Source organism: Rhincodon typus, chromosome 40 (genome assembly GCF_021869965.1).
Source record: "Rhincodon typus isolate 14 chromosome 40, sRhiTyp1.1, whole genome shotgun sequence".
Lineage (NCBI taxonomy): Eukaryota > Metazoa > Chordata > Chondrichthyes > Orectolobiformes > Rhincodontidae > Rhincodon > Rhincodon typus.
This window is the reverse complement of record NC_063371.1, coordinates 15,832,485-15,846,648: the sequence shown is the minus strand read 5'-3', so window position 1 is coordinate 15,846,648 and position 14,164 is coordinate 15,832,485. Positions and strand designations below refer to the sequence as shown.

The 14,164-nt window shown below is 44.5% G+C and overlaps 1 protein-coding gene across 1 annotated transcript in view; it reads right to left on the bottom strand.

Annotated features, from left to right (window-relative positions):
- Positions 1-14,164, bottom strand: part of piwil2 (piwi-like RNA-mediated gene silencing 2) — a 56,402-nt gene that overhangs the window by 35,775 nt on the left and 6,463 nt on the right. The window contains exons 2-10 of the mRNA XM_048618523.1: positions 13,675-13,801; positions 12,587-12,787; positions 12,065-12,175; positions 11,165-11,282; positions 9,474-9,598; positions 7,334-7,414; positions 6,060-6,173; positions 5,028-5,216; positions 1,690-1,774 (exon numbers count right to left, since the gene is read on the bottom strand). Of these exons, the coding sequence (XP_048474480.1) occupies positions 1,690-1,774; positions 5,028-5,216; positions 6,060-6,173; positions 7,334-7,414; positions 9,474-9,598; positions 11,165-11,282; positions 12,065-12,175; positions 12,587-12,787; positions 13,675-13,801 (1,151 nt within the window). The remainder of the gene's footprint in view (positions 1-1,689; positions 1,775-5,027; positions 5,217-6,059; positions 6,174-7,333; positions 7,415-9,473; positions 9,599-11,164; positions 11,283-12,064; positions 12,176-12,586; positions 12,788-13,674; positions 13,802-14,164) is intronic.

The following is a 14,164-nucleotide window of genomic DNA, read 5'->3' as shown; positions in this document are numbered from 1 at the left end:
ACATTCCTTGTTCCAGTCCTATTCCGGCCCCCACCCACAACTCTTTCTCCGATACATCGATGATATCGTTGGTGCTGCTTCCCTCGCTCCTCTGGAATTGGAAAACTTCATCAATTTTGCCTCCAATTTCCACCCTGCCCTCACTTTCACCTGGTCTATCTCAGACTCCTCCCTTCCCTTCCTTGACATTTCTGTTTCCATTTCTGTGGATAGACTGGCCACTAATATCCATTACAAACCCACTGACTCCCACAGCAATCTGGACTATACATCCTCACACCCTGCTTCCTGTGAAGACTCCATCCCATTTTCTCAGTTCCTCCGTCTCCGTCGCATATGTTCAGATGAGGCCAATTTCGACAAAGGAGCCTCCGAAATGTCCACCTTCTTCCTCAACCGAGGATTCCCCACCTCCGTTGTCGACAGGGGCCTCAACCAGGTCCGACCCATCTCCCACATTTCCGCCCTGACCCCTTCTGTTCCCTCCCGCAACAGCAAGTGTTCCCCTTATCCTCACCTACCATCCCACCAGCATCTACACCCAGAAGATCATCAGACGCCATTTCCGCCACCTCCAGCAAGATGCAACCACTAGACACATATTCCCCTCCCCTCTCTCGTCCGCCTTCCACAGGGACCGTTCCCTCCGGGACACCCTAGTCCACACTTCCTTCACTCCCAGCACCTCCCCACAGCCCTACGGCACCTTCCCCTGTAACCGGCGAAGGTGCAACGTCTGCCCATTTACCTCCTCCCTCCCCACTATCCAAGGGCCCAAACATACCTTCCAGGTGAAGCAACACTTCACTTGTACTTCCCAGAATCTGGTCTACTGCATTCGCTGCTCATAATGTGGTCTCCTCTACATTGCGGAAACGAAGCGAAGACTTGGCAACCGCTTCACAGAACATCTACGTTCTGTTCACAAAAAAGACCCTGAACTACCTGTTGCCTGCCACTTCAACGCACCACCCTGCTCCCTGGCCAACATCTCGGTCTCTGGCTTGCTACAGTGTTCCAGTGAAGCCCAATGCAAGCTGGAGAAACACCACCTCATTTTCTGCTTGGGGACCCTACAGCCCTCTGGACTCAATATTGAGTTCAATAATTTTAGGGCCTAAACCCTCCCATGTCCCAGCCCCCCTACTCAACACACCAGGCCTTGTTACCACATAGCCTGCCACTACACACCCGCTGTTGTTAGTCACTAACAGTCCCCTTTAACAACTATTCACCCTCCCAGCCTGATCACTAGCAATTCCTTTGTCTGTCCAACTGTCGTTCTCTCTCTTTGGGCTCTATCCTATCGTTTTCTCCCTACCCCACCCACGTCCCTATTTTCTGCAAATAAACTGACATTTTCCCAGCCACTATCCAGTTCTGAGGAAGGGTCACCGGACCTGAAACGTTAACTCTGTTTTCTCCTTCACAGATGCTGCCAGACCTGCTGAGCTTTTCCAGCAACTTTGTTTTTGTTCCTGATTTACAGCATCCGCAGTGGTTTTGGTTTCCATTTTACCCGTTGGGCTGCATTTCCCGACACAGTCATGGAAACAGACTTCAAAACAAGTTTCAAAAGGGAACTGGATAAAATCCAATAAGCTAAGAAATCAAAGCAGGGTTATGGGGAAGAGCACAGAGAGCAGAACCAAAGGGGTTTACCAAGGATTTTATGATTTTAACTTGTACCTGTCCCTGTGGTCCATACTTCTGTTTAGGTCGATATACAAGGAGAGGCTGGTTCAAATCCTGAATGGTAATCCCATAGGCTTGGCTGGAATCGTAAAGCCAATATATCAAAGATAACATTTCAATCCTACTGAAATAACGAGTGAAACACTTCACAGATTCGCTTCAAGGAATCCATCCCGAAACTCTCCAACTTGGTTATAATATGAATTGTAAGCTTTGGTGAATTTTAGGGAACAGAACTGTTAAAAATAACAACAAGTTGCAACTGAACTTTATCCTGATGACACACAAGTAATCTCATCATTTTTCCACTGACAAGTACTGTGTCTAAATGTCAGAACATCATGAAAAACGTCACCATGCCCTCTCAGAACCAGTTTTCAGCCATTTGTTTATTTCTACTACCTCTTTTTTCTTGTCCTGGGTATTGAATGCTTGATCTGATATACCCAGGCCGGATCACATGCTTGGGAACACAGGCTTGTGTTATCCAATGTGGACAAAGGACAGGGCTGCTAGGTGGATGAACAAACTGGCCTGGCATCACAGGGCAGGACGCTAATCAAGCAGAACCAATTGAGATTGAGGACTGCATTGTCAGATGGATAGATATTGTCCTCAGTAACCATGTCCAGAAGCTCTGAATGTTACTTGGCCAGGATTGAGAACATCTCCTTATGGGCAGAGAAAAACTTGCAGTGTGGGAAATGGACCTAATTTCAAAGGATTCAATGACACAGGTAACTCTTAGAGTAACACTCTGCTGTAAAAGCTCATAGTGCTAAGGTCCAAATAAAGTATGGAACATTAAAGATAGCAGATCTCTGGATTGTTACCAAGCCACACAACACTTGTTATACAGCCAAGCAGATTAGAAAATATTAAGTGTAGCTCAAAGAGCAGTGTGGGAAGGAGGATTTTGATTCACAGGGCATTAGCACTAACTGGAAATACAGAAAATGCAGCACAGGATAAAAAAAATGTCTCGATCTAATTTTCCAGAGCTTTGCCAAGATCATACCCTGAGATGTATGTGAAACTCCTCTTGATGTTTTGGTCAAAAATAAGAAGAAAGCATATGTTTGGTACAGACAGCAGGAATCAAGTGAATCCCTAGAAGAGTATGAAGGCAGTCAGACTTTACTTAAGGGGAATCAGGAGGGCTAAAAGGAGACATGAGATAGCTATGGCAAGTAGGGTTAAGGAGAATTCAAAGGGATTCTACAAATATATTAGGAACAAGAGGGTAACTAGGGAGAGAATATGGCCCCTCAAAGATCAGCAAGGCCACCTATGCGTGGAAGCTCAGGAGATGGAGGATATTCTAAATGAGTATTTTACATCAGTGTTGACTGTGGAGAAGGAGTTGCAAGATAGAGAACGTGGGGAAATAAATTTCAACACCTTGAAAAATGTCCACATTACAGACGCGGTGGCGCTGGACGTCTTAAAACACATGTAGGTGGATGAATCCCCAGGACCTGATCAGGTGTACCCGAGAACTCTGGGGAGTGAGGTAAGAGATTGCTGGGCCCCTTGCTGAGATATTTTGTATCGTCGATAGCCACAGGTGAGGTGCTAGAAGACTGGAGGGTGACTAACATTGTGCCATGTATTTGGAAAGGCAAGGACTAATTAGGGATAGTCAACATGGCTGTGTGTGTGGGAAATCGTGTCTCACTAACTTGATTGAGTTTTTTCAAGTGGTAACGAAAAGGATTGATGAGAGCAGAACAGTGGATGTGATCTATATGGATTTCAGTAAGGTGTTCGACAAGGCTCACGGTAGACTGATTAGCAAGGTTAGAAATCAGAATACAGGAAGTAGCAGCTATTTGGATACAGAACTGGCTCAAAGGTAGAACACAGAGGGTGGTGGTGGAGGTTTGCTTTTCAGACTGGAGGCCTGTGATCGGTGGAGTGCCGCAAGGATAGGTGCTGGGTCCACAGCTTTTTGTCATTTATGTAAATGATTTGGATGTGTACACAGGAGGTATGGTTAATAAATGTGTAGTGGACAGTGAAGGAGGTTCCCTGAGAGTACAACGGGATCTTGATCAGATGGGCCAATGGGCCAAGGAGCTGTGATTTGGAAAGGCAAATCAGGGCAGGACTTAGAAACTTAATGGTAAGGTCCTGGGAAGTGTTGCTGAACAAAGAGACCTGGGGTGCAGCTTCAACGTTCTTGGCAAGTGGAGTTGTAGATAGATAGGATAGTGAGGAAGGTGTCTGGTATGCTTGCCTTTATTGGTCAGGGCATCGAGTGTAGGAGTTGGGAGGTCATGTTGCAGCTGTTCAGCATATTGGTTACGCCATGTTTGGAATACCACGTGCAATTCTGGTCTCCCTGCTGTAGGAAGGGTGTTGTGAAACTTGGAAGGGTTCAGAAAAGATTTATGAGGATTCCAGCGATAGGGAGAAGGCTGAATAGGCTCGAGCTATTTTCCCTGTTGAGTCACAGAATAAGGGGTGACCTTATAGAGGTCCAAAAAATCATGAGGGGCATGGATACGATAAGCAGACAAGGTCTTTTCTCCAGGGTGGGGAGAGTCCAAAGCTAAAGGGCGTAGGTCTCAGGCAACAGTGGAAAAGATATACAAGCGACCTGAGGGGCAACTTTTTCACACAAAGGGTGGTGCATGCATGGAATGAGCTGCCAGAGGAAGTGGAAGAGGCTGGTGCAATTACAATGTTTTAAAAGTATCTGGCTGAATACATGAATAGGAAGGGTTGAGACAGATATGGGCCAAATGCTGGCAAATGGGACTAGATTTATATTGGGTATCTGGTTGGCATGGATGAGTTGGACTGAAGGGTCTGCTTCCGTGCTGTATGACTATGATGTACTTGCATTGGAGATATGATTGTGACAGTTCGCTTGATTGGTCCCTGGTTGTGCTGTGAGGGAAGCCTGTGTAAATAGCACCCACATTCTCTAGACTTTCGAGGGGGGGAAAAAAAAAGGCAATCTCACTGAAACTCCGGATCTGCTGAATGGGGCAATGCCGATTGCACAGGGGCAAAGTCTCAGGATTAGGGGATCATCATATTGGACTGAAGAAGAGGAACGATTTCTTCACTCAACAGTCTTCTCAACTCTCTATCCTAGATGGTTGTGGATACTCCATTGTTAAACATACTTAAAACTCAAACAGACAAATATTTGGTTTCTCAATGAATCATGGATATGGGAGTAGCAGGAAAGTGGATTTAAATCTCAGAATCAGTTAAGTAGTGGAGCAAGTGCAGTCAATCCCCTGCACCTTTTCCTTATGATCATGTGCACGTGGAGAAGTTAGCAATTGCCATTCTTGTCTTGCTACACTCCTGCTCACCTGTAATAGTCACAGAAGGTAATCTCTCTGCCATTTGCCATCCGGAAGTAGCTTGTTGGGGCTTTGTCCCAGTCTATGTCATCAATGCGGTACGTGCGATTATTATACTTGGTCATGATAATGCTGCCCACTAACTGCTTTGTACAGTCATCCTGGAAATTTTCACTGCTCTTTTGGTATATAGCCTGCCTGAAAAGAAAGGCCACATGTGGACTGGAGTGAACAGGGTGAAACACAGCTCAACAAGAATGTGAGGTTAAGAATGATGAGGAAATATTTTTGGGGGGTGTGATTGCGAATTAAGAAGCCTGAATGCATTTCAGGAAGGATATTAGCTCAGATTCTTCTCACCATTTGACTCTAGAACAATTACAAATAAACCAAGCAGATCATCCAAACACATGCTTGAGATGCCCCCAACATCTTCACCAGACAGGAACTGATGCTGAGATACTAATCCAACAACATTCCTATGGGAAACCTTCAAGGAGCAAACAGACAGGTGCCACAAGATAACAACACAGTAAGGGTGCATCATTCAAACCCTCAGGTTTGTCCACTCTTCACTTCAATAGCGCTTGATCTGTGTCTCAACACCATGCTGTTGCACTGACTGTCTCATTTCCTAGTAAATACTTTTCAATGTTTTGAGCAGGTTACAGATCATTAATTTTCCATACACAACAGAATACAAGACCGGGTTTATACCAGCCAGCCCCAGAAGAAACGGCAGGTTCAAGAAACTAGTGGCAGTGGAATAGAGGAGAAAGCACTAGCCACGTGTATTGGCAGAATCTTATCCTTTCCCCTCGAATTATGGCTTCAGTGTTGCTCCCCTTGGTGGAGTTAGCAAGTACTGAGACTCAAACAGTGGCAAGTGGATTCAATTTGACTTAAACAAAAAACTTGGCTGGACATGACATAAGCAAATACAACAGATTGTGACCAGGAGATGATACACCAAGTTACAAAGAACACACCTTGAATTCACAACTCATGTTAAATATACATGGACATAAAACACATACTCACATAATATCAATGACAGAGTCATTACGAATTACTTTATGGGACACATCAACAAGTAACATTAATCCTCCATCTGTTCTTCGAATGCTTGCAGAGTATCCTGGCCATATCTGCAACCTGTATACAGAAACTCCTCTTAGACACACAAAGAAGCAACTGTACATTGTCCTTGGGCAAGACAACCCAGCAAAATCTAAAATTGTTTCACATTACTGACTGTCACAAAGATCAAGTAGATAATCTTTACTGATGTCACACTACCTGTACTGATTGCAAACAATACTCTAGCTGTAGCCTAACATAGGATTTGAACAAATTCACTATCATGAGCTTATTTCATATTCAATGCACCAGGTATAAAACACAGACTCCTAGCGTCCTTTCTGAAAAGGTCCTTTTAAATGTTCCCTGCTACTATGAACCGTCTTAAGTTTATAACACCCCTGCCATTCTCTCTCAGTACTTCTGGTATTCTTGACTTTCATTTTACATTTCCTCCCAAAATGGACTTGTTCACATAAAGATGCACTTCACAGCATCGGCCATTTCCATAACTACTCTGCAAAACAGTCCAAGTGCTACAATTTCTTGCATTCCTTGCAGAAGTCAGAAAATTGAGAAATGAGCAAATGTTAAAAAAGTTCTTCAGATATGAATAGCAAGGGAAAACAGGCAGGTGACGGAGGTGAAGGTAATTACTGGAATGGAAAGGTGAATCAATTCTAAATAGCAAGTGGAGAACTAAACCAAGAAAGCATTGCTGCTTCTATATTCACAGGGTCGTCTGCAGGTAAGGGAATGGAGAAAACGCTCAGAATTCCCTGATGAGGCAGCTCGTTCATTGTGTTTGTAGAATCTCACAAGCTTCTATTCAAAATTAAACTATCTGCGTGCTTTTTGAAGTGAGGTGTGCGGGCTTGTGCACGGCACAAAAAGAATGGTGAAGGGGAAGGGATTCAGCAACTCTCTTCCAAATTAAGCTCAACAGCCTATTATCATTTTCCAACAATTGCAATAACACCTCATATCCTCCTGCCCTCACACAGTGCTCCAGCACTTGATTGGGCTCTTAAAGAAACTCTCAAAGCTTCACAGTTTTCCTGCTTCATTTCCTGGAGATTCTGGGATGCATCTCACCTGACTCAAGGACCCACCGTACCACTTAAGTGAAAGCTCATTGATTTTGTTTTTTTACTTAAGGTCTGGAGAAGACAGTCACAACTAGATTATTAGTAGCATTTTGGAAACTGATTACATTTCACTTAAATCTTGCCCACCTGTACTGAGGAAGAACAATCGCGCTTGTTGGGTCATAGAAATTTCGTCCGACTAATTTTAATTCCAAAAGCCTCATAGCTCTGCAGAAAGAGAGAGAGAAAGGAGCAGCAAATCAATGCAACAAGATCCTCAGCAAGCTTGACTGTTCTCCTGGAACATGCATCAAAATAAAGTTCAAGGAAACTTCAAATCAAATTATACGACAGCAATTGCACACCATACTGAAAATCTGTAGAAACACAGCCTGGTAATGCACTCAGACCTACATTCCATTCTCTGCCTTTCCTCAGTCCCCTCTTGCTGTGGTAAATCCCTCTCTCATTATGTCTCATTGGTTCCATTTGTGCCAGTATGAACGAATGATTTTACTGTCATGGCTATTTCATAGTGAGAAAATCAGTAAAACACAGTTCCACTGTCACCACAATCCACCACCGTTTTGAATACTTACAAGAATAAGAAAACAAATAGAAAGGTATAGCTTAAGAGGGACTCCATCAGTCCCATGCCAGTTCATCAACAATGCCTGCACTGCCATCCCTTCTCAACACCTCGCTTTCATCAACACTGGACCCAACAAACACTGAACTCTTCAGGCATCATCTTCCGTCGCTGAACCAATTCTCTTCTGCAGTTGCCTTGCTACCACCTGCACTGGAGCCCCCCCAATGCCAGAGTCACATCTCTCACTGTTGTTGTGCTACCCTTCCACTATCACTTCACCACTGCCAGCACCAGACCCAACCAACAGCCAAGTTGCTGATCCTCAGGCATCATCTTTCCCCTGTCAATGTAGTAGCTGCCAATTCAGATCCCAGGTCCTGTGCTTGCCCCAGAAAATTAAGTAGGGGCTCACTACTGCTGCCACGAGGTTCACACTGGACCCACTCACCGTGGGTGGCCTCAAAATAATTTCTCTGCCCTCTTGGGCCTCACATGCTTTGTCAAAGCTCTGAGTAGACCAGGTCTGAATTTAAATCAAGTCTGTGGTGGGTCTGCTTCTTCGGATCACAGTTTCCATGTCATCGTGGAAGAGGTAGTGCACAGACTTTTGGAGGGAGCCAAAGTGGAGGAGGACTCTATAATTTCTCATGTGGCGAAGATCATTTCATTCTGCCCTCAGAGTGGAATCATCATCGCAACTAGGATCTATTCAGCTGCAGGAAAACTCCTGTGTCGTTACCACAGTCAAACCTGCCACTTTTCATGAAGTGGATTACCATTATAGTATCTCTGAGCTCTCCTGGAAAACTTAACTCCTTCAAGGTAAGGGAAATGATGTATGCATTGTGTTCTTAGAGCTATTCTGCTACAGAACATAGAAAAATACATCACAGAGATATGTCCTTCAACCCACCATGTCTACTTCAATCATGATGCCATTCTAAACTAATCGCTTCAGCTGCACACAATCCTTATCCCTCCACTCCCTGCCTATTCACATATCTGTCTAAATGCCTCTTTAACATTGTGTCATAAATTTTAGTGCTTTGGCAGAAATTCCACCTGATCCTAATGTCATTGTTCTTTTAATATTGAATGGCCTTTTCTACCTCACACCAAGTTGGGATTCATGTTCATGTAGTGATGAGTAGCATACTGATGGATGAGTTGTGGAAACCCATGCTAAAGACAGACTCTGTTAGGAGATCTTCAAAGTGCTCCTTCCAGCAGGTGCTGACGCCTCTCCGCTCTTGGTCTGGAGGGTGGAGGGTGGCCTGGAGTGCAGAGACCATAGGTAGCCTTGACCGTGCTAACGGCCCCAGACTTGGGCTCCTCCCTGGACATCAGTCCCTCTAGCCCACACCTTCTGGCCCTTTAGATCAGGCTAGCCTGTCAAACTTAGCAAAGGCAATACAGAGGGTTTTTTTGTAACAATAATAGTTTTGCCAAAGCTGTCAGCACTAGGGTAATAATGTTTGGACAGTGCTGAGGACACAGATACTCTGTGCTTTAAAAATTTCAATGTTTAAATGCAATTCTTGTTCAGATTTTCTCCAAAAGAAAAATCCAAAAAGAAAGAGTGAAGAGGAGAGATGAACAAAAGCAAAGTAAGAAGGAAGCAAAATAAGAACAACCTCAGAAATAAAGAAAGGCAGAGCGTGAACTAGTCCGACAGAGACAGTGCAGCCATATTACCTTCTTAATACCACATTATAGTAGGAGATGCAGAGGTCAGAGTTTGGTTGGAGGATCTTGGTCAATTGAATCTTCATGTCCACTTCCATGCCATCAGTTTTTCTTTGCGATTTCAGAGCCACCACCTAACACGAAACACTGGATGAATGTCAGCTTCAAGCAAGGCAAATACCGGGACCAGTCAGCTACATAAACGCCTTCTCGAGCACCCGAGTCTCATTCAATACCTGACAATGAAGCTCAAATCTGATCTGAAAGACAGCAGCCTCCAACAGTGCATTGCACCTTCAACATTGCAGTGCGAACACTGGTCTGGAATTCGGTTCACGTACAAGACCAAATAATATGGGAACAAAATTAGACTATTCAGCCCATCAAGCCTGCTCTGCCATTTGATCATGGCTGATATGTTCGTCAAACCCATTCTCCTGCCTTCTCCCCGTAACCCTTGATCCCCTTACCGATCAAGAACCTACCTTTGTCTTCTATCCACTCAATGACTTGGCCTCCGTGGCCTCTTGCAGCAAATAATTCCACAGATTCACCACCCCCGGCTGAAGAAGTTCTTCCTTATCTCACCTCTAAATGATCATCCCTTTCACTCCGAGGCTGTCCTCTCAGGTTCAAGACTCTCCTACTAATGAAATGTTCTTCTCCAATTCTACTATACCCAGGCCTCTCAGTATTCTGTAAGTTTCAATCAGAACCCCCTTCATTCTTCTAAACCCTATTGAGTACAGACCCAGAGTCCTCAACCGCTCTCGAATGACAAGCCTTTCAAAACTGGGATAACTTGTGTAAATGTGCTCCAGACGCCCTCAAAGGACAGCATATCTACAGGGCCCAAAACTGCTCTCAATATTCCAAATGCAGTCTAACCAGAGCCTTGTACAGCCTCCGCAGTACATCTCCACTCTTGTATTCTAGCCCTCTTGAAATGAACGCCAACATTGCACTTGCCTTCCTAGCTGCCGAATTAACCTGAATTTTAACCTTTAAGAGAATGCTGAACTAGGTCTCCCACGTCCCTTTGTGCTTCAGATTTCTGACACTTTTGTCCATTTATAAAACAGTCTATGCCTCTTTACTTCCTACCCAAGTGCACAACCTCACATTGTGTTTCATCTGCCACTACTTTTCCCAATTTCCTAGCCTGTTCATTTCCTACTGCATCTTCTCCTCTTCCTCAACACTACCAGACTCTCCACCTACTTTTGGCTTGAACTTCAGATTTTCTAACTCAAATGCTGTTTCCTATTCGTTTATGTGGCGAGTCACCAGCAACGCCAGCATTTATTGCCCAACCCTAAATTCCCATGTTAAATGAGCCACATGCTCGAATTGCTTGGAGCCCAGCCATTTGGTCCAACTGAGTTCAAAGGACAAGCAAGAGCCCAGTGGATTGCTGTGGTCCACAGCCACATACAAGCCAGGCCAGGCCAGCACAACCAATTACCCTCCTTGAGGGACTTCAGTGAACCAGAAGGACATTGATGAGCATAAACTAGTTTAATGGTTGCCACCAATGATGGAAGCTTTTAATTCTCTATTTAATCCACTTGGTTCATATGATGAGCTGCAGCGTGCTAACCACTGTGCTTTGGGACATGCAGACCCTTCAACTGAGGCATTGCTAAGTTAATGTTTAGTGTACTGGAATAAATGATTCGAAGTGGAATAAATGGCCATACCTCAGGCAGTTTGACAGGCAGGTAGAGTATGCTGCCATCAAAAGCCGTAGTTTTGCCGGTAACTGGGTGATGCTCCTTCAACATTCCATAGCGGATATTCCGACATTCTATATTAGGACTGAACCAAACAGCAATGTTAGCCCAAATGAAGTCAACTAAAGAGAGCAATATTCAATGACTCCCAACACCAAGAATTGTCCATCAGAGTCAAACACACTCTAAACAGTGCAAAACTGTTTGAGGACATAACCTTCAAATCTGGATGTCAACTTTCAAGTATGGGTTACAACTGAGGGAGTTATATGATTCATACACGAGGTTTAATGAGGGTGTTTTCATGATCTGCCATAACCTGCATTCTTGCCTTTTGAGTACAGCGCAGGGAGCTGACCACCACACTTGTACAGTGTGCTCTCATGTTTAAGTGCCAAACATTAGATCAGGCAGCAGAATACGGGATGTCCAACATTGCAGAGCAATGTGTAAAGATTTGGACAGGTAACAATAAGTGGGCCACATTTCATGAGGGTTGATTTATTTAAAAAAAGGTCAAAATGCTTTGTACCCAAGCTGAAATTGCAACTTCTGTCCCTCACCCTGCAAACACCTAAGTCTATCATTTACATCTCTCCCCTTGGCGGAGATATTTTCCGCACATTTCACTGCGGAGAGTGCAATGTGTCAGCAACGTAACATGAGGCCTTGCTGCATGGTCAGATTCATTAATAAGAATGCCCAGCGAATGGAACAGCCATTGGTCCAAAAGGCTGCTCAGCTGATTAAAAAAAAGGCGTGTCTGAAAAGTCAGGACCATGTCCAAGGATCAGACTTCAACGCCACAATATGTGATCGCAGCCACTCGCAGCTCCCACAGAATGTACAAAGACTGGAGTCAGCTACCTGAAGGTGACGTGGTACTGATAAACTGCCTCATTTTGACAATGTATTTTGGTAAGGTTTACTGCCAGAGGTATAGATGTTCCTGATGACCCCTTCTTCATGACTGGCTCCCTAAACAAAAACACACATCAGGAGTTAACAAGGCCCAGCAGTACAAAATTCATTGAAACTGCAGTCCATTGATGAACAGCGAAAGGAGTTATCAAAATATTTTTGCAAAGAAAATGCATTTTCAGGGACATATGTGAAATATGTGGCGATATCTGGACTTGGAGCCAGGACTAAGTGTCACTAATAAACAGGAGAACCTATAGCCCCATAGAGCAAGGGGACAATGACAGACTCCACAGTGCAAGATGTAGGGGTGGAAATGACAGACCACACAGGACAATGGCAGATGGCAGATGGCAGATAGGAAGAGGTAAACAACAGACCCCCACATGGAGAGAGGAGACAGGGCAAGGGTTAAACAACAGCACTCTGCCTTAATGCATCCAGAGATTGTTCCTTCAGCTGCCTCACCCTCGACTCCCTTTCTCTAGCGCTCCAGTGACAGCCTCGCTGAGAGTAAATCTCCTGTCTCCGGGTGAAAGAATTGGCGAATGATGGAAAACTCTGCTCCTTCCCAGCAATGCTCGTCCTAACTCCAATCCCTTCACTTCAGCTGCCAGTTCTTCAACGTTGGAGCATGGATGCTCGATAGCTGTCCCTCTACCCCTAAAACTGGGAGAGGAGAAACACTAATCACACATCACGACAAGGAGGTGCTAAGAAAGTACACCAGAGAGGATACTGAAGGCATGTTGCCCAGAACGGAAAGTTTCAGTCTGGAGGAAAAATCAAATTGGCGGAGGCTGTTACCTTTGTGACACAGACTGAGAGGCAACTGAACTGAGCTGACCGATTATGAGTGACTAGGAGAGGGTATGAATTTAAAAGAATAAGCACAATGATTGAGGACATTGAGGAAAACAGATTTTCATTCAGAGGACGATGGGAGTCCAGAACACAAGCCCTGTATGTTTGTCTGAAGTAGAAACCGTCAGTCCATTTTCCAAGTATTACATTTGCATTTTAGGTGCCACAACCATTCAACAGCTTTTTGGATACAACTTCCAGTGCGATGGCACATGATTACTGCCGAGAGGTGGAGTTCATTTCAGCTTCACAAGAGGGCACATACTCCAATCTGTCTGGCCTAAGCAATGAACTCATGGAAGATGTCCTGGCAACTTGAGAAATAACACACCAAAACTGTCACCCAGATGTTTTGAGCAAGAGGCTGCTGGTTAGTGTCCCCAAACACTACACTTCAATGTGGTGGGAAGGCTTGAATGCTGTGAGAAGCTCCATTATGGAGTATAACGCCTGGCAAGAGCCAGGCTCAAGGCAATTCAATGTCCTCTGGGGGAACCACTGGAAGTAAAACTCAAAAATCACACCAGCAAAAATTGGTTTACTTCTAGAGTTGTTCCAGGGTGGTAATGAGTATGCAACAGACTGGGAAAAAAAATACATCAACCAGAGATGAACAAGCACTAATCTCAGGAGGTGGAGCACAGATGTTAGTTCAAGCAGTGGAGCAGTGTCAGCCTTACAGCTGTCCTTACCTGGCTTGCTCAGAACTGTATGGTATTGCTGCCTTTGCGGCAAAGGCATCTCCAACTGCCTGAGCTGCATCATGTTTCAACACTCCAAACAGGTTGCTGCTTATTCCTCTACCTAATAGTCCTCTTCCTATCATGGAAAAAAGAACACAAATTCAGCAATGTCAGCCTTCTAGAAACAGAAGAACAGGAATAGGGCATTCAGCCTCCAAAGCTTATTCCATCATTCAATGAGACCATGGCTGACCTGGGGCTTAACTCTATATTACCTACTTTTGGCCTATATCCCTTAATACCTTTGCTTAAAAATTTATTCATTTCAGATTTAAAATTAACAACAGATGTTATATTCACTGCTTCAGAGATAGCAGGAACTGCAGATGCTGGAGAATCTGAGATAACAAGGTGTACAGCTGGATGAACGCAGCAGGCCAAGCAGCATCAGAGGAGCAGGAAGGCTGACGTTTCGGGCCTAGACCCTTCTTCAGAGAAA